We start from the raw sequence: 27326 nt of genomic DNA on the forward strand, positions 1-27326 counted from the left end.
TCAATGTTGTCTAATGTCTCTTATCTGTTCCCTTTAAATTGTAAGGCTGTTGGCAGGGGTGGGCTTCAAAATTTTTAGCAACCCGTTCTCTGTCTGGCTGCTGGGTGGGCATGGCCATGGTGTGCCTCCTGCACCATGGTGGGCAGGGGCATTTTCATCCTCCCTGGGTTTCAGAGGCTTTCTTCTAGCCGGAAGGGTGAAAATAGCCTCCCTGGGCTCCGGAGGCCCTCAGGAGGCCTGAAACAGGCCCATTTCTGGCCTTATAGAGTCTCTGGGAGGCCCATTTTTCACCCTCCCTGAGCCTCCACAAGGGCCCTGGGACCTGGGATCCAAAATAGGCTGTGTGGAGACTCCTGGGAGGGGCAGGGTAGGTGGGGAAGGGCCAACCAGGGATGGATTTGCTGGTTTGCTGAACCAGCCATTAAAAATGTTAAAATTAGCTACAGGTTCACCCAAACCAGGTGAACTGGTAGCATCTCATCTCTACCTGTTGGACTGTTCCCTTTAAATTATAAGGCCAGCCGAAAATAGAAATTTAAATACAGAGATGATCAAAAGGTGATTTAAAGGAATTGTATCAATTTTATCTTTTAAATAGTGGGTATGGAAGAAAGTTAATGCTATAATTCTGTTAAAAGGTGGCATTCTAATTCTGCAGTGTATAATTACCGCTTATATTAGTATGATTTAATAATAACACTTATAACAATAATAATTACTACTTCTATAGTATTTTGGAATATTCTGAAGACTTTGGTACATTATTTTATTGTAATCCATGCAATAGCCATGCAAAGAAGATTATAAATATTATATATTACAAATGAGTCTTACTAAGTACTTAATTCTCATGTTAGATATGAAAGTGAACTAAGGATTTCTTGGTAAATCTTTTAATTTCTTATCTCCAGTACTGCACAAGTTCTCCTAAACATATTTGTCTATGAATTATGCCTCTTGTATTTTGAGAAGATGAGGGAAAAAAATAAACAATTATCTGTTTAGGTACAAGCTATACACAAGAAAAGGGTATAAATTCACTCATGCCTATTGAAAAAAAAACCTGAAACCTTATTTCAAACTTTGTACTAATTTTGTAAGTCTGCAGGAATACCCTTAGATATTCCAGGGTTAAAGATAAACCATATATTTTTATGATGCCCTTTAAATCTGCACATTTTTAGTGGTTTGATAATTGTGTTGCTTCTTAAATTGTCCTTGAAGTGCCAAAAAGACCTCTAACAGTGCTGATTAGACCTCTAACAGTGCTGATTAGACTGAATTTAATTTCCCTGATTTAGACATTAAATAGGAGCTGCAATTAACCATCACCTACTATCTTTTGGAAGTATATTTTTAGAATGAGCATATACTTTAGTAGCACTAAGCCATTATTCAGTGTTTAGTGCTACTTGAAATTTACTGAAGGCTCTAGCTAAATACTGCAATTATATCCCTTGATTTATCTAGAAAAGGCCTTTCTCTTCCTTGGGCTCTGGTTCCCATTCATATCTGCTGGCTGGGGAGAATTGTAAGCCACATCTTCCTAAAATCATGGGTTCTGATTTTATTTTTTATTTTATTTTTTCATTTTCAGTGAAGCATTTCCATATTAATCCATTTGCAGAGGAAATAAACTCTAAACAAGTATGTCAGACTTAACATAATATAAGTAGTCCTTGGTTTTTTTACCAGAACTGATCCCAAAATTTCTGTTGATAAGTGAGACCTTTGTTAATTTAAGGGAGTTTTGTGCCATTTTCTGACCTTTCTTGCCACAGCTGTTAAGTCAGAAGGTCGCAAAAGGGGATCACATGATCCAGGGACACTGCAACTGTCATAAATATGAGTTAAATGCCAAGCATCTGAATTTTGATCATGTGACCATGGGGAGATGCTACAACGGATGGATGTAAGTGTGAAAAATGATAGTAAATCCCTCTTTCAGTGCCATTGTAACTTTGAACAGTCACTGTTGTAAGTCAAGGACTACCTGCACCATATCTAAAGAACATTTGTGCTACAACATTTCAGCATTTTGATCTTTTTAAAGAAGGACTCGAGGCTGGCTTAAAGCCACGAAGTTAGTGTGAAATCTCTCATGTAAGCAAAGAATTATGGTAAATAATGCAGGAATAAGCTCACTTTGAACATGCAGAAGATATTTTGAATGGTTTTAGATTAACAAATTAACAGAGTTGGAAGGGACCTTGTAGGTCATCTAGTCCAACCTGCCACCCAAGCCAGAGACCGTCCACCATTTCTGACAAATGGCAGTCTAATCTCTTCTTGAAAGCTTCCAGTGATGAAGCTCCCACTACTTTTGAAGGCAACTTCTCTTTTCCATTGATTGCTTTTACTGTCAGAAAATTTCTCCTTACTTCTAGGTTGAATCTCTCCTTGATTGGTTTCCATCTATTATTCTTTGTCTGGCCTTCGGGTGCCTTGGAAAATAGCTTGACCTCCTCCTCTCTGTGGCAGCCCCTCAAATACTGGAACACTACTATCATGTCTCCCCTGGTCCTTCTCTAGATTAACCATAGCAAGTACTTGCAATCGTTCATTGTATGTTTTAGGTTCCAGTCCCCTAATCAACTTGGTTGCTCTTCTCTGCACTTTTTCTAGAGTTCAACATATTTTTATAGTGTGGTGACCAAAACTGGAAGCACTATTCTAGGTATGGTCTTACTAAGGCTTTATAGAGTGGTATTAATACCTCTCTTGATCTTGATTGTATCCCTCTATTAATGCCACTTAGGATTGCATTGGCTTTTTTGGCTGCTGCTGCACACTGTTGGCTCATATTTAACTGGTTGTCCACTAAGACTTCAAGGTCCCTCTCACAGTTACTGCTATTAAACTGGTTTCACCCAGTCTATATCTGTACTTTTGGGTTTTCTTGCCTAAGTGTAGGACTTTACTTTTCTCTACATTGAATTTCATTTTGTTAGATAGGGCCCAGTGTCCAAGTATGTCAAGATCCATCTGGATTTTGAGCGTATCATCTAAAGTGCTTCAGAATGTCTGAAATGTCTGGAACCCACATTATATATCTGATATTAACACAGTTGAGAAAGTCTAGAAATATTTCACAAGAAGAGTTCTCCACTCCTCTACTCGTTGTGGAATACTTTATGCCACCAGACTTGAAATTTGAGACCTAGAAAACCGAGAACTATGCCAGCTTCGGTCCAATCTAAGTATAGTGTATAAAATCATACATTGCAATGTCCTACCTGTCAATGAATACTTCAGCTTCAACCATAACAACACAAGAGCAAACAATAGATACAAACTCAAGGTTAATTGCACCAAACTTGATTGCAGGAAATACGACTTCAGCAACAGAGTGGTCAATGTTTGGAATACTCTACCTGACTCTGTGGTTTCTTCCCCAAACCCCAAAAACTTTAACCTTAGACTGTCTACTATTGACTTCACCCCTTTCCTAAGAGGTCTGTGGGGGGCGTGCATAAGCACACCAATGTGCCTACCGTCCCTGTCCTATTGTTTCTTTTATTTATTTTTTATTTTTCTTATATGTATCCATGTATTCATAACTATGTTTGTACTTATACCTATTATCTGGTAACCAATTGACAAAAACAAATAAATAAAATAAATAAATAAAATGTGACTGCTATGATAGGCGGTAAACCCCAAAGATGTCCTTAAGCAGAAACCAAACTGATGTTATTGCTACTGATTGTGTCCTACACTGCATCCAACAGGAGAGTTTTGTATCCTAATGTTTATTTTAAAACCTGTTTCTGAGCAGATGAGTTTCCAACACTACTGTACTGCAGCCACTTATCACTTTGATGTCTTTAAAATGTCAGCGTGGCCCAACGTGAGTGTTCTCAGGTATAAAAATAATGGGCTCTGCTGCTTTGCTTTGTCATACACCAGCTTCTCATTTTTAAAAATGAGAAACTAAAGAAACTCAAAGACAGTCCATAAATGTCTCTTTTGGCACTGACAGACTTTTTACTAAAGCCCTGTCCAAAAGAGACATTTATGGTCCATTGCTGTTCAGGGACATTAAGTTGCCTACACGTATATGCATTTACACTTCTAAATTGTTCTTCCTTTTAGAAAGTTAGTTTGGGCTGCCTAATTATCATTATCTTCTTCTTCTTTTAATGACTCCATAATCCCTTGGAGTCTGGGCAACTGAATAGAGCTTAGCAGAGTGTTTAATGGCTGGATGTCCTTCCTGCAGCCAATGTGGAGGTTTGCACACTGAAGATGGCATTTATTTTCGTTGTATGAGATGCAATGACAATAAAGTAAACTAACTAACTTGTTCAGCAGATATATTCTCACTGTGCCCAGAGAGAGAAATATCTGCCTTTACCCAGGATCGAACTCACAGCCTCCTGATTGTGAGGGAAGAGCTCCACCTCTAGGCCAACACACCACTCTTTCGGCTGCCTAATTATCTTCAACCAAAATTCTGGCATCCAGTTTTGACTATTTTCATGCATGAGGTCAGTCCGAGGAAGCCTAAGCCTGGGGTATTCTAGACTTTCTATGAAAGCAGATATATCTAAATCAGTCCTCGGTCAAATAATTATTGCAACAGTGCTAGCAAAAACAACTATTGGTCTTTTTCTTTAACCCTTCAACATACTTCTAGCAGCTTTTGACATGATACTTATATCCAATATTGTCAACTCATACCTGAACAAAACTTTAAATGGAAAGATGGGAAAGGAAGAACTGCTTTCAAAGGAAGAACTAACACACATGTAAGGTCAATTGCTTGAGTGAGGTGATTTTATTTTTGTTTTGTTTTTTTTAATGATGAAACCTTGGAAACTTCAGGTAAGTAAGAATAGCACCAGAGAAATTTAAGTATTTTTCTCATTAGAATAGACCTGACAGATATCACCTAGGGTGCTTTCTGCATTTCAGAAAAAGCCTGAAGCACTCTAATTTTAATTTGAGATGTAATTAATCAGTTTTAGAAGTTTATTTTTAGTTAGAGTGACAAAGAGAGGAATTATTTTTCCCCTACCCATTACCATTTTGTAGCCCATTCTTCTCAGTTCATATTAATTTGTACCTGGTTTCCTTTTTAATTTTTCAAGTGCTCCTATCATTAGATTTTGAAGGTTTATCCATGCAATTGGTCTCAAGGTGTGACTCTGTCTGGTATACATACTTGTTTCAAATTCTCAATTCTTTTGACGTATTTACTATAAGTGCCATTGCTGTTAATGTTTTCTACTTCTAAATTTCTTCCTGATGACAGGGAGCTATTGTTATAATGTGATTTCTGGGTTCTATCTGATGGAGTAAAATCAGTGGTAGATTGTCTTTTGATAACTTATTGTCCTTTTTCTTGGCAGGTGTTACTTAATGAACACCGCAGTCTGTCAGGATTTGGTCTCATACTACAAGAATCCAAGGAAAGCAAACCAGGGATAATTAAATTCTATTTCAAATTGTTCATTTTGAAACAAACTAGTGCCTAAAAATTTCCCCTCACAAATTAGCCCTTTAGGACATGTCAGGAATGTAGCTAGCAAACAGTTGCAATGAATATTAAGTTAATGTGGCTTCTGGGGATGGTTGCTTAACAGTGAGGCACAATACCTTTCTCCAAATCAGTTTTGTATGTGTTCTATTTGGTAATTAGCATTCTGATGAGTTTTTTTTAATGTTCCCAGATATCCGTGGAATACAAGAGTTTTTGGACAAAGTATCTCAACAGGGAATGGATGTAGCACTTCAGAAAGTGGAGAACAACATCAATAAAATGATCACAGGACTCTTCACCACCATGCGGATTGAAGAACTCAACCGCTATCGAGACACGCTGAGACGGGCCATTTTGGTAATGAACCCTTCGACAGCCAAGTCTTTCATTGCTGAGGTGAGTGAAGGCACCAGCTGACACTTAAAATTCAGTTCCCTTTGAAACTTCTGACAAAGCAACTTGAACTTTTGTGGCCAAGAAGGAATTATTATGCAATTTCCCTCCCTTTTATTTGAACAATATGTGTAGGAAAGTATGTATGCATTAATCTGCTCAAACTTTTGAAGTTCAAATCCAATAGTCAGTTGTCCAATGCTGTACAGAAATTCTGAAAATTCTAACACATTCTAGAGAACACCAAGTTGAGGAACAAATATGTATCATTTATTATTATTTATAACATAAAAATTGTTCTTGAACTAAAACATTATGGGAATGGAGTTTGGAATTTTGCCTATTAGCATTATTGTTCACTAATTATTTTCCTGCACAATTTATTCCATTGTTGTGCTGTACTTATTATTGGTTTACTTTCAAATATTGAATTATTAAAGATGCAGGTGTCATTCCTAATTACAATGAGGCCAAAATGATGAAATGTGTGTCATGACAGCACAATGCAAATTCTATCTTTTCATCCTTGAGTTGCAGAGTTGGTATCATAACACACTTGCTTTCCCTGCTCATTCCTATGTGTTAATTGGAAATTACTTCTTCCATTAATATCTTCATTCATTTAATGGAAACAGAAGCAGGAACCACTTCGTTCAAACTTTTAAGTAGAAGGAAAACATTCATAATTTGCCCATACCGAGTACCAGTGGGATATTGTAACTGACAGCTAACCCACTGGCCACAGTGACACTGGGAACAATGCTAGAACAAAGCACAAATGGCTTTTATGAAATTCTCCCTCAAATTCGTGGTCAAACAAAATAAAACTCAAAATGGTGCATTGTCAACCATTTTTCAAAGGGATGTTTTTTCACCTTTTCTTTCTTTTCCTTCTCTATTTTCTTTCTTCACTATACCTCCTTATTTGATTTCCTAACATTTATATTGGTGTTCTCTTGTTAAATTTTCTTCAGTAAAATTATAGTAAGAAAAATTATGGGCTTTTTGCTGAACAAAAGGAAAAAATGAACTTGTGATTTATGGATTTGATGGTTAGAAACATTGGCTTATAGAAGAAAGAAATTACAATGTAAATTTAGAGGGAGAGAGGAAAATATAAATGCATTTATAACAACCCATGTCAAAAAGACCAGAAGCTGCTTCTTGTATAACTTTTCATTTTCTAAATTTTATCTTTCTTAGTATTCTTTCTTATTTTTTTTCCAAAATATATATTTCTTTCATTTTGTTAAAAATTATTTTAATAAAAATATATATTTAAAAAAACAAAAATTACTCAAAGACAAGATTCATCTTATGTTAAGTTATTCTCTAACCGCAGTGATTCGTTCCAATCCTTCTCAGTTTTATATTGCTACTCCTTACTTATGATCAAAGTAGTACAAAAAGAGAAAAAACATCATCATTGCCAGTATTATTTTTTGTAAATAAAGATAAAAGAAGTAGAATTAATAGCTCCGCTAGTGTATAGTGTATGAACCCTCATGGCGCAGTGGTTAGAATGCAGTATTGCAGGAGAACTCTGTCCACAATCTGGAGTTCAATCCTGACTGGGCTAAAGATAAACTCAGCCTTACATCCTTCTGAGGTCAGTAAAATGAGGACCCAGATTGTTGGTGGCTATATGCTGACATTGCAAACCACTCAGACAGTGCTGCAAATATAAGTCTATAGGTGCTATTGCTCTACTCTTAAGTGCTATTGCTGTGTTTAAATTTGCTTTACTGCAAGATTTAATAGCAAGTACCTGATGCTGACAGGCAGGGGTGGGCTTCAAAAATTTTAGCAAAGGGTTCTCTGGCCGGTTGCTGGCTAGGTATAGCCATGATGTGCGTGGCCTAGTTGGCCTCCTGCACCATCGGGGAGTGTTTTTGCCCTCTCTGGGCTCTGTCATCAGAGCAGCTGATTGTGGGGAGGGGGAAAAAGAAATACCTTAAGGAGTAACTGGGCGGGGGGAGAATGCAGTCAGCAATGTAGGGCATGTACATGATGTAGTGCATTTGTGATAAGGGCTGACTGGGCAGGGAGGGGGGCGGAGGGGCGGGCAGAGAGGGGCAGGGCCAGCCAAGGGCATAATTTGCTGGTTCTCCAAACTGCACAGAATCATAACAACCGGTTCTATAGAACCAGTCCAAACTGGTAGAATCCCACCCCTGATTGCATATATTGTAAAAGACCAATATACGACATTGAAATCATATATAACCATGTTGGGCATTGTCTCCATTAACAAAACATGTATTTCAAAGCTTTCTTTCTGTATTCTTTTCACTTCTTAAAGTTGCAAAATTGAAATATTTATTGTTTTTCTTTTTCTGCACTCAATATTTTTATGTTAAAGAATTTCAATGAGCTCCCTTGCAACCTTCAGAAGTGAACAGCTACTTAATAAATAAAATTGTAAATATTCAGTTAAATTACACTTAAAAGAATCTTGTCTAATTCATTTGAAATTATGGGGTGTTTTTTTGCATGTATTTGTACTTATTTGAAGAACATAATGTATGTGCATACATTAAGTACAATTTAAACTGCTTTGTAGGATTACAGTATTTACATTTTCAGTTGTATTTGCCATATTTTGTGTAGTTAGAATAACAAATTGCCTACACAGAATATTGAACATACATAATGAAATGTAAACCATCCAAATTTATAACATTCCACATTTAAAACAATGAAGTTGGATCACTATTACTGATTTGACTATTTCCACCATCCCATACTAAAATATCTATCTGCAAAGAAATAGTAGAAATGTCTTTAATCTAATTCCTTTCACAACAATTATTTTTAATTTAGCTTTTTACCCCAAAACACTGAGTCTTATAATTTTTCCTGTATATGTCGCAAGCACTCTTAGATCTGTTTGCAATATCTTGATTATGTTTTTAGCAAGTGATTAGCTCAAATATATATTGAATTTCTTTCATTTCACAAAGTTGACTGTCTGTCTGTCTGTCTGTCTATCTATCTATCTATCTATCTATCTATCTATCTATCTATCTATCTATCATATCTCTCTCTTTCTTTTTATCAGTCCCATCTATTTATCATTCATCTATCTATCTCTTCCCGTCCATCTCTGTCTCCCTCCCTTATCTAACTATCATAAAATTCCATAGTTGTCTTTAACCAGATAATTCTATGTTTAAAATATCTTGTTCTATGTTTTGATTTAGTTTTTATCTTTCTTGGTAGAATAGCCCATGTTAAATGAATGTCCTTTCTTACAATTAGCAGATTGGAAAAGGGATATTGTTATGTGTTTAGATCAGAGGTCTCCAAACTTGGCAACTTTAAGACTTTGTGGGTTTCAACTCCCAGAATTCCTCATAGCCAGCATAGCTGGCTGAGGAATTCTGGGAGTTGAAGTACACAAGTCTTAAAGTTGCCATGTTTAGGGACCCCTTGTTTAGATCTTGTAGCTGTTTTGTATCAGGTGAAGTGGTGGGATTCAAATATTTTTACTACCAGTTCTGTGGGCATGGCTCGATAGGCGTGGCAGGAGAAAGATACTGTAAAACCTCCAGTCAGAGGTGGTATTTGCTGTTTTCCTGAACTACTCAAAATTTCTAGTACCGGTTCTCCAGAACTGATCAGAACCTGCTGAATACCACCTCTGATCAGGTGGTTCATGACAGTGATTCTTAAGCATTTCAAGTAATTACCTTTCATGATATAAAAGATTGGAATACATGGTTCTGTGTCCAAGGAGATTTTATTCTACCATCCGCAGCTCTTCCCCTACATTGACCTGTAGTCAAATCCACCCACCCTTTCAACAAAGGCATCAGCATGATAGGGGCAAGGGGAAGCAAAAATGAAAAAAGAGCGTTGTCCTGTTAAGTCACAAGTTGCATACAAGCACTCTCCCCCCCAATAACATTAGACCAAAAGGAAACGATCGTTCCAGAGTATTTCTGGATTCATTAGTATAGAGGTCTGCAAAACTCAAATGCTGATGTTTCCTGTCAACATTATGGTGAGAGAAAAGATAGACAATTAAAGTTTCATCTTTTCCATCCTTGGGAACCAGCAGAATTATCCATTCAAGTTATCTCCAGATGAGTTAAGATCATAAAAGAAATTAGCAATGTTATTCCTTTGAATTTCTACAATATTACAGATTAAGTCTAGGGCAAAATTAGAATAAATCGGAGCATCCAGTGGGTTTATTATTACAGCCTTAATTGATTGTGTGGCAGATAAGATCCACCAGACCTAACAAGGATAAAGTTGAGATGCCAATGGAAGGACTTAGCAGTACATTAAGCCCAGTTATCTGCTGGGAGAAAAGGATTTTGGAAAAAAGGAGATTTTGCATTTCTTTCCAAAGTTTAGTGCTGAAACGATACCACTTTTTGTTCGTTTCCTTCTTGCATGCACATAAATCCATTGCAGCAATTCAGATCAGAAAATGGGTTTTGCAATTCAGTTTGAAGGAAGGGATTTGATCAAATTCCCTTTAAATCAAAACTTTACTCAGTCCTATGAGTTATGACATTACTGTTCTATTGAGAGATGGTCCAGCACTTCGACTGGGTCCCTGTTTGGATAATATTGTAATACATATCTACCAGAGAAAGTCTTATTGAATTCAAGGTCAAAAGTGCAGGTTTTTTTATTTTTAAAAAGGAAGCTAGGAGCAAAGAGCAGGGCTTAGTTACTTCTCAATTATTTTGGATTCAAAGTATTGTGTTCTAACTATAGAAAACAGTCTTTTTTGATCAGAAATATTTCCCATTATTTACAATAATAAAGAGTAATTGGAACTTGCTGGACCAGTGAGAAAAAAAAGAAAAACACATTGTTATATATTGCTGTGTACCCAGCTGGCCACCTTCTATAGATTTGTAATTGAAATCCTATAGTGTTTGTCTGAGTTATAGGGGTTTTTTATCAAGAAAATGGTTAATCTTCTCTGAATTAGTGGACAGTAGCTTTAATTTCCCCAAGTTAGTAGATTTAAATTAAATATTGTCTTTTCAAATCTGTTGCTTTAATTACTGATTATATCATTTGATTTGTCCCCTGGAGAAACACTAAGTTATTTTATTAATAGCATTTGCAGTCTTTATTTGTCCATTCAGGAAAATCAGCCATCAATAGACACATAGAAATAAGCCATGTTTATGTACAATTCAAAGACAAAAGCTAAGAATGAAATAACAGCAATAAAAACGACCAGAACATACAAAAAAAATATGTTGACACCCTGGAAACTGTGTAGAGAAGAGCAACAATGATAAAGGGTCTGAAGGCTAAATCATACAATGAACAATTGAAGTGCTAGGTATGTCTAGCCTGCTGAAGAGAAGGATTGGAGGGAGGGGTGCTAGCTGTCTTCCTGTATTTGAGAGGCAGTCACAGAGAAGAGATGTATTCTCTAGGGCACCAGAAGACAGGACAAGAAGTAATGGGTGGAAGCTTGTTGAAGAGAGATCCAACCTAGAAGTCGGGAGAAATTTCCTGACAATGAGAGCAATTAATCAATGGAATAGCTCACCACCTGGGGTTGTGGGTGCTCCATCACTGGAGGTTTTCAAGTATAGACTGGACAACCATATGATCAGGATGGTATAAGGCTCCTGGCTTGAGTAGGAGGTTGGACCTCCGGGATCTCTTCCAGCCCTATGATTCTATGGTACTATATCCTCTCCAGCAGCCAATACCCAGATAAACAAGGATTAACACAAGACAAACAGGCAGAAAATAATACCTTAGTCAAGGAAGGACCAAGGAGAAAAATCACATCCACACCAACACTAACTGGGCACTGATGATATTACCTAGTTGGATAACAAAACGTCTTCAAGCAAGCAAGCAATCTCAAAGAGCACCAAGGATTCCATTTTATTTGTTCTTTGCTGAAAAGTATGTTGTTAGATACACTATCCTCTCTCTGGACATTTAAGTGCAGCCTATATGCCCTTTTATACATTAAATAATGCTATAATGTCCACACTTTTCAGTCAATTAAAAAGTTCTTAAAGTTGGTATTTCAAGAAAACTTTTTTCTCTTCAGTCTTATGTACTCATCAATTTACATTCCAGTCTCTTTTCTCTTTTTGTCCTCTGTAATATGGTAAAATTGTATGGTGATATAATATACATTCTAAAAAAATGTCCAATATAAGCTGCACAGAGTTTATCAGAGTTATGATAATTGTTGCACTTTTCACAAAGTCTCAATATCTTTTTTGTAATGTGGTGACAAAAACTGGATGCAGTATTCCAGGTGTGATCTTACTAAACCTTTATAAAATGATACTAATACTGGAATATGACATTAGTGCCAAATATTAAAGCGCATTCAACAAGGAACATATCGATAATACTGGAGCTATGTGCAGATTTTGAAATTTTTAATGAATTTGAGAACACAGATAGTTCTCCATTTATGGCCATAGTTGAACCCAAAATTTCTGTTGTTATGCAAGACAATTGATAAGTGAGTTTTGGCCCATGTTGCTAGCTTTCTTGCCACAATCATTAAGTGAATCACTGCAGTTGTTAAGTCAGTAACAAAATTATTAAATGAATCTGTCTTCCTCCTTGACTTTGCTTGTCACAAAAGGTGATAACTTGGCCCTGAGACGCACCAACCATCATAACTATGAGCCAGTTGCCAGGTATACAAATTTTGATCATGTTACCATGGGGGTGGGATGCTGCAAGGGCCATATGTGTGAAAAACAGTCCTACATCACTTTTGTCAGTGCTGTTGTGACTTCGAACAGTCACTAAATGAATAATTCTAAGCTAAGGACTATTTGTAAATTGGGTGTAATCAAAATAAAGGGGAAAATATATCTAAGGTTTCTTTGGAAAAAGGTTTCCTACTTTATTCTTTGGGAAGGAGGGGGATATACTCTTCTTTTAATGGGAGGGCTGAGTGACTGTAATAAAAAATATCCAGGAATTCTCAGAGACATGTCATAAAAATGGCTGAATTAAAGTAGAAATATTGACAAGCATTCCAAGTAATGTACCCATTGAAAGGAGAACTCCAAGGCTGGCAGATTCCCCAAAGAACACTTTATTGGCTACATCATATTCAGTGGTGGGATGCTGCCGGTATAGCAACCGGTTTGCTAATCGCGCATGCACGCACTCTTCACCCATGCATGCACTTGACAAGTAATGCGTGTCCATGCACAGCTTTCAAAATTACTTACCTTCGATGTTTCTTTGGTGAAGTAACACAGCTGAGGCATGGCAATCCACTCCACCACGCAAATCAGCTGAGCTCAGTGAGTACAGCATAGGGGCAGGTGGACAGGCCTACATGGTCAGCATAGTGAATTGGTTCAGAGCCAGCTATCATCGGAGCTAGGGGTTCGTATGCACGAGTCCAAATCAGGGGAATCCCATATTGGCAAAATTGGTAAAAACCAACTCTGAAAGTTCCTGCGGTTTTCACCTAATTAAAAAGTGAAAGTTCCCCTTTCCCCCCTCCCCACACATCAGTAACATTGTCCAATAAAATTTCCAGCCAGTTGCAAGGTTACGCTACTTCTCCTCTTCCCCTCTACCTTTTGAAATGTCCTTGGTTCCCACAGGAAAAAATTTTGACTACAAGACCCCAGCAACTATTTTCTCCCTCTCCCTCTTTCATGGCAACCCTGAAGCCATAAAGATGGCCTCAGCCAGGTTCGCTTTGGCCTTGACAGTTATATCAAGACTCCAGCATGCAAAAGCTTTTCTTCCTCTGCAGTTGGAATTCAGAGGCTTGCTATCTCTAATCCTGGTAGCCATGCGTAACGCTCATGTCTAATAACTGCATGTAGTTTTCTCATCTATCAAAGTAAGTAATCCCTTCTTATTAAATTACCTAAGTAAGGAACCATCGCCCCCTTTGATGAGAGCGAATCCCTCTATTTAAATACATGCTGTGTGAAGAAAGGATATTAAATACAGACAGTAAGAAGTCTATTGTTTGGTTTCATTGGATGACTCCAGATTCAATATTGTGGGAAAGAAATAAAACTCTTTTTTTCCCTGTGCACCATGCATCATATTAGTCATAAAACTTTTTTTTTCCTTATAAGCAATTTGTCATCCTACCCAAGTCTTTAAATGCTATATTCATTCATTTTAGTGAATATACTCCACACACTTGTTTTTGTGACAGCTCTTTTCCTTAGTTCTCTTAATCTATGCAACATCATTTGATCTTCTACTTGTAGTCTACAAATAACAATAGAAGAAAAAAATACCTTATAGTGAGTGCTTAATTATATAGTTAGGAAGAACCAATAACTATATTGGAAATTAAACTAGCAGTTCTACATGTTAGGATTCACCAATCTATTTTGCATCAGTGTTGACCAGAAGTAGAGGACAAAGGCATAAGAAGAACCCCTGGAGTGTAAACCCAATTATCCATTGCAACCGCTGGTCACACCTGAAAAGCATGAACAGAGGTATTGTAAACCTATCGGGCTTGCTTCTACTATTTCCCGCAGAGGAACAAATTCTTACTGCTGAAGCATATCAAGACCTGCTAAAAGAGCCAACTCTCAGCATGACCACTTTGAATCTTTCCATTTCAAGGTAGAGAAAATTGGTCCAAAAGTAATTACATTCTTCCTATGGCCTTGGTCAAAAGGCAGAGTGACAGAGAATTGAGTAATAATCCAAGGCATCATTCAGTTTTTGGAATGATTTCAACATTCTTCTACTCTCTTTACACATACACCTATAGTAGGGTTATCCATGATACGCATAAAAACCTACTTCAGACAACTATAAACCCAACATCTTCCTGTACCTTTTTAAAGTAGCTCCTTCTCCCCCCCAAATTTACATTAAAGCAGAAAAAAGTGTGGCTATAACAGGTCAGTTACTTCAATAATTTAATTATTAACAAATTAATCATAATTGAACCATAGAAGGCTGAACAAAAAGATGAGCCATTTTCATAAATAGTAGGGAGGTACTGTGCTCGTGATGGAACAGATTCCAAACCAATCCTTGCTAAACATTTTCCAAGCATAGGCAGGTCTACTTTTCTAGTTCTTTAGAAGATTCAGCATTGTTTTGGTACATGTACATTATGATACAATTCTTGGTTTAAGAAAAGATCCTTTTTAAAATGAATTTTTAGATCTGTGCAGATTAATTTATTAAAGATTTCAGATATGTTCTTGAGTGAACATATATGGCAGTGGCATGAAATGGTAGCAGAAAGTTATCGTCTCTCTGGTAAATTGCATAATTGCATATGAAAACCCTATTGTCAAGTTCCTAAAGCAAAGAAGTGACTGATTAAAGTTTCAGAATATGCACATAATATCCATTAATAGCTAAAGAACAGTATTCACAGTATGAAGAACCACGGTGGTGCGATGCTTCAGAATGCAGTATTGCAGACTAACTTGGCCCATAGTCTGGAGTTCGATCCTGACTGGCTCAAGGTTGACTCAGCCCAGTGGTGGGATTAAAATAATTTAACAACCAGTTCTCTGCCCTAATGAGTTCTTCCTACAACCAATTCACCAAACTGCTCAGAAAGTTAAACAACCAGTTCTCCCAAAGTGGTATGAACTGGCTGAATCCCACCACTGACTCAGCGTTCCATCCTTCTGAGGTCAGTAAAATAAGGACCCAGATTGTGTGTGTGTGGGGGGGAGGCAACATGCTGATATTGATATATAAGTACTATTGCTATTGCTATTGGCTTACAAACATTGCAGAAACATATGTAATTTTAAATATAAGATACATTTGTAAAAATGCCAAAGTTATAAAAATGCATCTGTGGTTCATAAAGGAAGTGTTAAATAGATCCTTGACACCACAATATACAATTGCAAGTCTTGATTTGGAAAAAAGATTACAAATGCAGTTGCATCTGAAAATGAATGGAAGCCAAAACTCTTACCTCTTCAAATTATCTTATTATCTCGTCCTTTTGTTTAAATCTATTTTTCTTACCATTGAGGGGGAAAATACTTAATTTTTCCCCAAAATATTATGTTAAATAACTCAAAATGAAGCACACCTTATGCATATTTTTATGATGGTCACTTACCTGTTCAATATAACACTTTCTGCTCCATATCTTCTGCAAAGGTGAGATTTTTTATTTTTGGTTTAAGGCTGATATCACTCCTTTTTAAAGACCTAAAATGATTTACAACTAAAAAAAAAACCCTATATTGCCCTTTCTCATTTTACCACAATTTATTTTCTCCCCACCTTGATTTTCAATGAAAAAAATTATGAATTTGAAAGCACCCATATTTTGATAATGCTCAGATGCAATGAAAATAAGATTTTATCCATATACTTATCAACAGAAATAGAATGAAGAACAGTATGTATGAAACATCAGTGTAATGTTCAGTGGTGGGATTCAATTTTTTTAAACTACTGGTTCTGTGGGCGTGGCTTAGTAGGCATGGCAGGGGAAGGATACTGTAAAATCTCCAGTCAGAAGTGGTATTTGCCGTTTTTCCTAATTACTCAAAATTTTGTCTACCAGTTCTCCAGAACTGGTCAGAACCTGCTGAACACCGCCTCTGGTAATGTTGTAACATTAAACATTTTGATCCCACATTAAAATGCCAAGATAGAATTTTATTTCCCTCAGTTATAGAAGTTGTGTGCTTATTTTATTTTTGGGTTGCGTTGCATATAAATATTAGTTTAAAAAAATAAGAAGCATAGTGCTTCCCAGAATGAATGTAACTTATTAAGATAGAATGTAATTTCCAACTTGGGGTTCATCACTGTTTTTGAGGCTGGCGGGGATTTCTAGGAACTGTAATTCAGTATAACAGGAAATAACCTGATTTTGGGGAGAGACAATTAGAATGGAAATGAATTTTGGTTTAACTGTTTTAGTAGGTGCAGAACAATTCAGTTCAGAACAATACAGGAGAAAAATATGCCACATATCCAAGCTAAAAAGCTAACTAAACTTATCTTGTGTCTTTGGAATAAAAATAAATAAAAAAGGAACAGGAGGACACAAATTTGAACTCCAGAGTTTTCCCATAGGATGTTTAATAATTTAGCAGTGTTTGTTGTTTCTGTTGTTATATTTCAAATACTAGCCCACTTGTCAGACAATACAAGACCCCTGAGGAAGTTTACAAGCTGTATTATTGATCTTATGTTGTCAGCTTTTCTAATAATGATTTTTTTTGTTCCATACAATTGTTACCATCTTGTACAGAGTTATGTAGAAAATTCTTATGAAATTTTAAAAAAGGAGTGTGTGTAACATTGCCTAATGCTATTTACTTACAAGTAACCACATTGTTTAATTATTATTCTGGTTAATGCTCCTGATTTGGGGCAAAATTTCCCAGGCCAATATTGACATTCCAAATACTGAGCTCTGTTAAATCATGTTGCTTAAGTTCTTTTCTCTACATTAGTGACAATGGAAGATATGGAATTTGGTTTGTACATCTAATTGGTGAATATCAGTTTCTGGTAGTCCTTGCTCGCAATTGCCTCTTATTATTCAATTCAATTCAATTTATTACAGTCGTGGACCAGAGACCAGAACAAATAAAAACACTTAGTAAATATACAATTAAAAATTCTAGAATAAAATTAGAAATAGCAGATAAAGTATATGATAAAACCAGTCTGTCAATTATACATGGTCTAACTATACTAAAGTTACAATCCATAAACTGTGTGGCCCGTAATCAGTTTAATGCTAAAAGGGAAAGGAATAAGCAATGCAAAAGGTTTGCCACATTTGTTGTATAAAATAGCTATGGTGGATTAGAGCCATGTTTCTGACAAATCCCTAGTGCTGATGTGTAGAATCTCGCCACCTGCGCTGGACTTACAGATTCATCATGTTCATTCTTAAGTAGCCACTGGAGATAAGCAGTGTTGGAACAACCCCAGAATACCTAGCAATTATTGGAAGGATATATTTTTTCCGCATCTCTGTATAAGCAAGAGTATTACAACAGTGTATTACAACACAGTATTACAACAGTGATTTAAAAAGTACTGACCAACCCTTACATTCATATATAGTAAAGGAAAGCTGAAGTAAGATCATAGGCACAGTCATGATTCTGCTTAGGGACTGTTTTGTTTAATGACAGAGTTGCCAATCATCTGTGAAAATACAGGTGAATATTGAATGGCAGTGAAGAGATACAGAAATTTTTTTTAAACTCTTTATTGTCAAGGCTACCGCCGCAAATATTCTGCAAGTTAATTACCATATTTTTCCATCTATAGGACGCTCCCACTTTTCTTACTCAAAATTCAGAAATCTGGAATGCTTCCATGTTTAAGTGCCAGTAGATGTTGGCCTTCCCTCTGGTCAGCCTTGGCAACTGCTGGAGAAAGACAGGCCCGTTTCAATGCCTGGTGCCCAGATGTTCTTGCTTCCCTCAAGCATTTCTTTGCTAACCTGAGGAGGAGCAGCAAGAAGAAAGAGGGAAAGCAGCCTTCTCCTTCCCTCACGCCAGCTGCTCTGTTGCCTGCTTCTCCATTGAAGCGCGGTGCCCAGGATCCACTTTGTTAGTGCGGGGAGGGGATTAATTTAACAACTGATTCACCCAGGGTCAGGTTAGCCATCGTGGGAGGCCTGTCCGGCATGTGCAGCAGAGGTGGAGGATAGGGATGGGCCACGACTTCTCCTCCTAGCCCCCTGTGTATAAGACACCTCCCCATTGTTAGATAAATATTTTTAAGAAAAAATAGTGTCTTGTACGCAGAAAAATACTGTAGTTGTCCAAGTGACAGGTTTGGAGGGCATGCTCTTTCCTTTTATCATAGCATAGAAGGATACCACAGTAATGATTTATTGCATTTCAACCTACTTCAGTCACTAGTTTCTCCGAAGTTTACAGTAAATAAGGACAAGAAGTCAAATACACAAATTAAAACATCCACAGTAAGATTAAAGGGGGAAAAGTGGGGGGTGGGGAACCCTAAAGTTATAGATCAGTGAACTTAGGCATCTTCCTATACCATAGGCCTTCCAGAAAAAGAAATCAATTTTCAGTAGTTTTGTGAAGGTCACAGACGTAAAGGCCATAATACTGCCATAGGAAATGACACTTAAAGGCATCCATTCAGTGTAAATCCATTAAAGCAGGGGTGTCAAACTCAAGGCCTGTGGGCCAGATCCAGCCCACAGGAAGCTTATATCTAAACTGCAGGGCTGCCTTGGAAAAAGCACAGGACCAGTGAAAATGGAACTCAGGAGGACCCCACACGGCCCTCCAGACCCCGTTTTCAGCCGCAACAGCCTCCTGCAACCTCTGCCAGTGAAAATGGAGCCCATTTTCACTGGCAGAGGGCTGCAAGAAACTGTTGCAGCTGAAAATGGGCCCCAGGGGAGCACACACCCCCCCCCAGCTCCATTTTTTCAGGCAGGGAGCTAGCAAAAAAAGAAAACTGAAAGCAAAACAAAAGGAGACTTGTTTCCCCTTTTGCATTTGAGCATGCAAGAAGGGACAGGAAAGGAGAAAGGGAAAAGGAAAGAAAAAGAAGGGAAGATGGGAAGAGAGCAAGGAAGGAAAAATAAGGAAAGGGGAAGGAAGAAGAAGGAAGAATGAAAAGGGAAGGAAAAAGAAGAAAAGGAAGGAAGGAAGGAAGGAAGGAAGGAAGGAAGGAAGGAAGGAAGGAAGGAAGGAAGGAAGGAAGGAAGGAAGGAAGGAAGGCAGATTATAATGAGAGTGAGGGAGGGTCTGAGGGAAGTCCTGCATTAGCACTTGACCACCACAGGTCCACAATAGACTTTACTACAATCATGAAAATATGTGCTTCAATTAAGCTGAAAGCTAAAGCAAAGGAACATATTAGTCTCTTGTTTTTACCATGTCACCTCCACAAGCCAAAGATCTTTTTTCTAGGGTCTGTCTAGCTAACACAAAACTTCAGGAAAGGTATATCTTCTGGCTAATAGGTAGCAACTATGCCACATCTGTATATCACACACCTTGATTAGCACATAATGACTCACCAATTGGGGTTTTCCTCATTAAAGAGCTTTCATGACAGTTCATGGGTTGCATCAAGATTATATTTTTTAATATGCATTCATCTTCTCTTACTAAGAGAATTTTATCAGAGTTCCAAACAAATAATGGGTTTTATTTGTAACCCTTAAAATTCCACCACAAACACACCAATTTTATTACTTTCCACAGAATAAATCTATTTAAGTTCAGAATGCAGAATATTTGCACAATGTGTTTAGATTAGAGGTGTTCAAAGTTTTTGCTTGGAAATGTGGGCTTTTTCTGATATAGCCCTTCCATCAATAGAAAGCAGAAATAAGATGCAATATGCTGTTACTCTTTGCAGTCTGGATTTATCTACCAGTTTAACTTAAAAGTAATGGGAATTATAATTTAGTGATGACTGATCACACAACCCTAATAGAAGAGGATATTTGAACATTCTCTGTTCAAAATACTTATACCTTCTTTGTTATTCCTCATTTCTAAGGGGTTGTTTAAGATCATAATATGTTTTTGGGAAACCTGATAACCTGTTTTGATTGTTCTTTTGCAATTTTCTCCAACTAGCAATCGGTAGCCAAATGAATTTTGTCAATTGGTTTTGACTTCCTGATTCTCTACAAGACCTAATTCCCCAAGGACCAATTTTATTTGGTACACAAAACATTTTCCTTGTCAAATCAGCTTCGATTAAACAGCGGTAAGAACAGATAGATCAACATATTTCCAGTCTGTGTTTATCATACTCAGTTTGAAGTAACTGTTTCCATACTTTAGACCAGGGATGTCAAATGGGGTGGCCCGTTGGATGGATGAGTCAGGCACAGGCCATGCTCACCCCAGCTCCACAAATGGGGAAAACATCACGAAACATCACATGATAGCAACGTGATGTGGTGAGTTTGACACCCATGCTTTAGACACACACAAACACACACACACAAAGAGGATGTCCTAACCACAAGAAATATTTTTAGATATCATTAGGGACCATGCAACACATAGCTTTACTGTATGTTTGAAGTTGTCCTGAAAGGTTCTTCTTGTAGGAGAATTCTATTACAAAACCAGTGTTGATGTCTTACCTTCCCATTCCCAACCCTTCTGGAATGGCTTCCTTTGATGTGAACAAGCTGTTCATGAAGTAAAAGATTATGAAAGAAGGAAAGAAAGAAGCTTAAAATTAATCTAAATCAATCCTAAAGCTTTTGAAAAACATAAACCATGCCCCATAGTTTAAGCCTTGAAAATTATAAAGTAGGTAAATTGGATTTTTATGGAAATTTCAGAGAAGGATTATATTCTCAAGCAACAATATAATATCTGAATCATAGTAGAATCCACAAGAGATTTGCTGACTTTAAAAATTCAACACCTTTTGGTACCTTCAGCAAAAACTAATTTATTTTTTTAATCTGTATTGCATAAATAACAACATTATAGCTAACCCTCTGTTGATTGGCAGCACCTTACATTGGTAAAGATGAAGTAACCAGAGAAGCATGACAAACTATTTTGCTACAGGATCTTCTATGAAAGTTCCAATATTATAGAAACTCTGGGAGTTAAAGAAATACATGCTTTCAGAGAATACAGAAAAAAAAATGATGAAGGAAAACATCTTGATATAAAAAGTATATAATCCAAACTACAGAACAGGTAACTGCTGCAGAATGTTAAGTAGGCAACATATATGGTGGAATAGCAGAAGTCTTATCAGAGCAACAGAAACTCAATAGTTTGTTTATCCTCATTGGTGTTCCAAGATGTTTCTAGAAAACAAGAACTGGGTGGTAAGCTTTTCAAAGTAAAAAAGTAGAAAGGAAGAATAATTTTTAATGTTACATTTAAAAAAAAAATCTTCAGGAAGGAACAACCCAGAAGGAACTCTATTCAACAACAGTATGAGGTAATGGTAGGATTTAGACAACTGTGCTACATCATGAAATAAGTGCTTGATTTTGATTTAGCATATTATATGAATTCCAGTCATTGTGGCTTGCAATTCATAGTTTGCGGCTTACCACAGTGTATAAACTCAGCCATACTAGTGTATTTATCAGACTATGATTACAGAAATATATATATACCAGCAAACAGGACTTAAACAGAGAAGAATATAACTGATAAAAAAACAGTAAAGCAGAATTTCTCAACTGCATCAGATAAGGAGAGCACTTCTTTCTCCTTCTGTCCTGGCCACTTTTTAAGCATGACTGAGAGCATTTTAACAAACTGCATCGCTATTTGGTTTGGTGAAGGCAGTGCCTCAGATAGAAAGTCCATACAGAGAGTGGTAAGGATAGCCGAGAAGATTATGGGAAGCTTGCTTCCTGTTATTCAGGATACTGCTTATAAGCACTATGTGCTTAGAGCTCAAAGTATTGTTAGAGATCTGCCACCCCGCACCCGCTGTATGGTCTGTTTCTGTTGCTTCCCTCTGGGTGGAGATTTCGAAGTATTTCTAGCAAGACTACCAGATTCTGTAAGAGCTTTGTTCCCTATGCCATCCATCTGGTAAACTTGCAAGATTTGTTTTTCTTGCCATGTACATGTATACATCTGAACTAGACTATGTTGTTCCTCTGTCATATAATATATTTGGGTATATGCATACTTTTGTACTTATTTATCATGTCATGGTTATGTAGTATATATTGGAGGTGGTCACCCTTTGAGAACTTTATGCAGCAAAATTTCATTTTAATGTGTACATTCAAAGTGACAGTAAAATGTATTCTATTCTATTCTAAAACTGGCTTGCTTAGTTGCACTTATAGTATGAAGATTCATTCAATGTTTACATAATCGCAAGATTCATTGAGTGAACTTGAATGGCTTATATATAATTTATTTTGTAAGGTTTGTGGGGTGATAAAATAATGGAAGTCAGAGTGGGATGGGATGGGAGCACCTTATGTGTTGTCCTGAGGACTTTGCAATAAGGCTACAATATAACTCAAATAAATAAATAGTAGAGAAGCCAAACACAAACCTATTTTCCAGAACACCAGAAGGCAAGACAAGAAACAATGGATCAAAACTAATCAATGAGAGAAGCAACCTAGAAGTAAAGACAAATTTCCTATCCATAAGAACAATTAATCAGTGGAACTGCTTGTCTTCAGAAGTTGTGGATGCTCCATCACTGGACACTTTTAAAGAAGAGTCTAGACAGCCACTTGTCTGGAATGGTAGAAGGTCTCTTGCTTGTTGGACTAGAATAGTTGGACTAGAAGACCTCCAAGATCCCTTCCAACTCTGTTATTCTATTATTTATTCTGTTAACATGAACCTTCTTCAGACCTGTTGTGATCTTCAAAAGAACGTAAACACTTCTTTAAAACTATCACTGCTGAAATACAATCTTTATACACAAATTGCAAATCAAGTCAAAGACAAAATGAAAGGAATTAAAGTGTTGATGACTCTGTAAAAGACAGATCTCAGGCAGCCATCAGGATGGCAAAAATGCCAGTTTATATACAATCTTTAAAAGACAGCAATTGTTGTGCTCATCTGTCCTATTTGAATTTCTGATCAATTCAGATCTATTGCTACTTCATTTATCACTACTATTTTAATAAAAGGTCCTAGAAACGGCGACAACTCTGAAAGGAACATTTGCCATATTGTATTTAACCAGACATTTAGAAGAAAGAATAGTCTGTTATCTGAAAAGAGTATAATTATTTTCCCTAAAAGGCTATCTTCATTTTCTTAGAAGCTTACATGCCTCCAAAGTTACATATATCATAAGCACCATTGATAATCTTTAGAAGCTTTTAGTTCTTTAAACTCTAAGTTTGAGTCAAAGAATAAACTTTCAAGAGCTTTTTCATACTTTGGAAACATGATTAATCTTACTTTTTAATGGGGGGTCACCAGTAAGATTTTTTTTTTTTTGAGTAAACGCCTCATGAATGAGTGAAATTTGGAAAAACAGTATCACTGGATGATTGTTTTTGGCTGTGGTTTGTTATTGTAGCACTTTATTTTCTTTTTTTGCAAAAAGACAAAATAACTTTCATCCATCAATAAAAAATAGTTAATAGTTGCAAATGGATTTGTGCTGGGAACATTGGCAGTTGTAGCATGAAAGGAATGCTTGAGAGGCTTAGCACGCTTTCAACCCAGCTTCAGAACAGATAATATGTTGCGGAAAGACATGAGGCCTCCAGCTAAAGGGTTTAGCGAGGCTTTGTTTTCTTAGCAAATTGTCACTTCTTTCTTGCTGTTCATATACAATACAGTCTTTTTGTATTTCCTTGCAGTCCCAAAAAACTTTGCTGAAATTAAATTAGCAAAAAAAGCATGGAGAACCTCCAACGTATAGGCTAACCAATGCATTCAAATCTGGTCTATTTAGGTTTGCAAAGAAATCCATTTTTTTTCCTCATGAAGTCTCTCTGCTCCATTTAAAGGGAAATCACATGTTCTACAACTCAGTGAGGTGACACAGTAGTTAGAAAGCAATATCACTGCTTACTGTCTGGAGTTCGATCCTGACCGGCTCTGACTTCCATCCTTCTAAAATGGGCACCCAGATTATTGGGGGCAATGTGCTGACTCTATAAACCACTTAGAAAGGGCTGTAAAGCATTATGAAGCACAGTGGTGGACTTGGAATAACTTAGCAACTGGTTCTTGGGCTGGGTAGGTGTGGCCAATTGGTCATGAAAAACAGCCTGAAAACGGCCTGAAAACAACCAAAAAATGGCCCCTAACATGACCTGGAAAATGGCAGAAAAACAGGCCAAAATGTCTCTAAATGGGTCAAAAAAACAGCCAAGAAAATGGCCTGGAAAACAGGCCGAAAAATGAACGGGGGGGGCAGCCAGTGGTGGGATTTTCGGGTTCAACGAACTATGCAGAATCTTAACTACTGGTTCGCTAGGGATCTACATTTTTCAAGGAGCTTTGGGTCTCATGTGGCAGTCTGATTCCCCAATGCTCTGTTCAACCTTTGTCTTTTCTTTTTGTACCAAAAAGTAACAAAAGAAATCAGTTTGTCCATTCCAGTCATCTTGAAAGAACAGTATCAGGTTGTAAGAATGGGACCATGCAGAATGTGTGAATATGTAGCAATGTGTGCTAACTGTAAATTGAATTCCACTTACTTGAAACTGTAATCCCATTCAGTTCTAAGTGAAATCCTGAAGAGCTTGGATGGGGAAAAAAGTCCTACAATTAGTCTGTATAAAGATTATATAAAGCTATATGAATTTTAGACAATTATTATTGTTGTTGTTCATTACACAGTCAGCCAGATATTCAGATTGGGTTTGGCATTTTTGACTACCTATCAAGTCTTTCCCAAGGACCTGGGATAGGTATATCTGGATGTTTGATAGTGTTATAGATATTGCCGAAGGATGAATAAAGCTGCCTTTTGCAATTGACTGATGATGAATTTGTCAATGCCTGTGGTGTTCAAGTGGTGCTCCAGTTATTTTGGCATTGCACCCAAGGTGCCTATTACTTTTGGGACTAGCCTTGCTTGCTTCAGCCACAGTCATTCTATTTCTATTTGCAGGGCTTTGTATTTTGTGAACTTCTGCAGTTCTTTCTCTTCTGTTCTGTTATTTCCAAGTACTGCCATGTCTACTATCCAGACTTTCTTGTCTTTTGTATTGACAATTGTTAAGTCTGGGGTGTTATGTGGCAGTGCCAGTCTATTTCAATTCTAAAGTCCCAGAACATTTCTTCATTTTCTATAACTTTCTCCATTTTATGGTTCCATCAGTTCTTGCTTGTAGGCAAATGATATTTCTTGCAGGTTTTCCAATGCACCAATACTTTGTCATGCTGTTGTTTATCATTAGTCTGTGAGATCTTCTTGTAGCAGTTAACCATTTGGTCTACTATTTCATCAGTGTCTTTGCATAGGTAGCATTTGCTGCCTTCTCAATTCTGATTTTGATTCCATTTGTTCTTAGGTTGTTGTTATTATATAGTAATATAGAATCTGGAACTATCTTTTATCTCGGGGGTCGCCAACCTTTTGGATCTTAGGGACCACCAAACTCATAATTTTAAATCCCGCAGACCATTAATATGAATTTTGACTGATAGTGGCTTGCTGACATTTTCTCAGGGTCTCTGTAGAAAACAACAGAGATCCTGGGAAAATCCCCAAAAAAGTTTGCAGGAAAATTCCCCACCCCATTTTCATGCCAATTGATCATTTATTTATTTATTTGAGATTGCAGGATACCTTCTCCAGCTCCGTTCTCAGGGAGAGAGAGAGAGAGAGAGAGAGAGAGAGAGAGACTTTTGGCTTTATGCAAGAAAAGCAGCAGAAGCAACAGAAGCAGCAGACGTCTTTCTTTCTGTCCCCCAAACTCTGCCAGAAATGAGTCTTTGTGAGACTTGTTGCACCAGTGCACCCCTTTGGACCAGGATGCCTTGCAGACTCCCAAAGACTCATTTCTGGCAGAGTTTGGGGGAGAGAAAGAAAGACTTTTGCTGCTTTCCTTGTGTGCTATCAAAAGCAGAAGAAGAAAGAAGTGGAAAGAAGTAGCATGGTGGCCAGGCCAGGCATGTGGGGCGAGTGAGGCAAATTCCCCCCTGCCCTTTCCCCCCTCCCCTCACTACCTCATGTTGTTCACAATCAAGCGACGCAAGCCTTGTGTTCCCGCAGGCCATGTGGGCGCCGCAGCCTTGTGTTCCTGTGCAGCCTGGATTAATTGCTTTGGGAGGTGCTTTGGGGGTGATATTTCTCTGCGGACTGTGCCAATTTTCTCACAGGCCACCAGCAGTCCCCGGCCCACTGGTTGGCGACCAATGTTCCATCTTACCACAGAGTTACAAACTTTGTCCCTGAAAATTCTAGTAACACTTCCTTCCTCAAAAATTTTGTTGGTTTTTATGGAATATAAGTTGAGTGGTATGAGTATTGAAAAAGAGCTGTGTGCATTCAGTACCTGCATAAAAAAGAGAAAAGAAAAGAAAAGAAAGATAGAAGAAGGAAATAAAGGCTTTGGCCTCAGGAAACACTTCTTTAATCCAGTAGGAGAAAGCAGTGTCTGCTGCATATAATAGCTAGATGGATCAGCAGCACCTGGCAAATTATATTGTTATATAGCATTTTAAAATGATCGCATTTATTATGGCATAATGCAATGAAATGGAATAAAATCAATTTCATGTGGTACAAAAAGCATTATTCTATATTCTATTAAATTTATGCCATAATAGTCTGGCTTAGTCTTGAAGGCATCTCAATACTTTATTCACTGTTCAAAGTCTTTTGAATTAAGGAACTATTCTCTGCTTCATCTAAAGCAAAAAACGATTAACCCGAGTCATTTTCTAATTAAAAGAAGAGTAAGTAAAAAGCTGCTAGCTACTTTCTTGCCCTTGAAAAAGGTTTTAATTTATATCATATTAAATCATCAAATTGAAATCCAAACTATTGTAATTTAACAGTAAAACCTTTATAGAGGTTCTCTGGAACCTGAGGC

General features: G+C 37.2%; 1 protein-coding gene across 1 annotated transcript in view; it reads left to right on the forward strand.

The window, feature by feature from the left end:
• The window catches only part of GRID2 (glutamate ionotropic receptor delta type subunit 2), a 1009897-nt gene that overhangs the window by 582292 nt on the left and 400279 nt on the right, over positions 1-27326 (forward strand). Inside the window, exon 4 of the mRNA XM_087935906.1 lies at positions 5676-5881. Within this exon, the coding sequence (XP_087792032.1) occupies positions 5676-5881 (206 nt within the window). The remainder of the gene's footprint in view (positions 1-5675; positions 5882-27326) is intronic.

The sequence above is a fragment of the Pseudonaja textilis genome, chromosome 6 (genome assembly GCF_049901715.1).
Source record: "Pseudonaja textilis isolate UNSWEBS1 chromosome 6, rPseTex1.2, whole genome shotgun sequence".
NCBI lineage: Eukaryota > Metazoa > Chordata > Lepidosauria > Squamata > Elapidae > Pseudonaja > Pseudonaja textilis.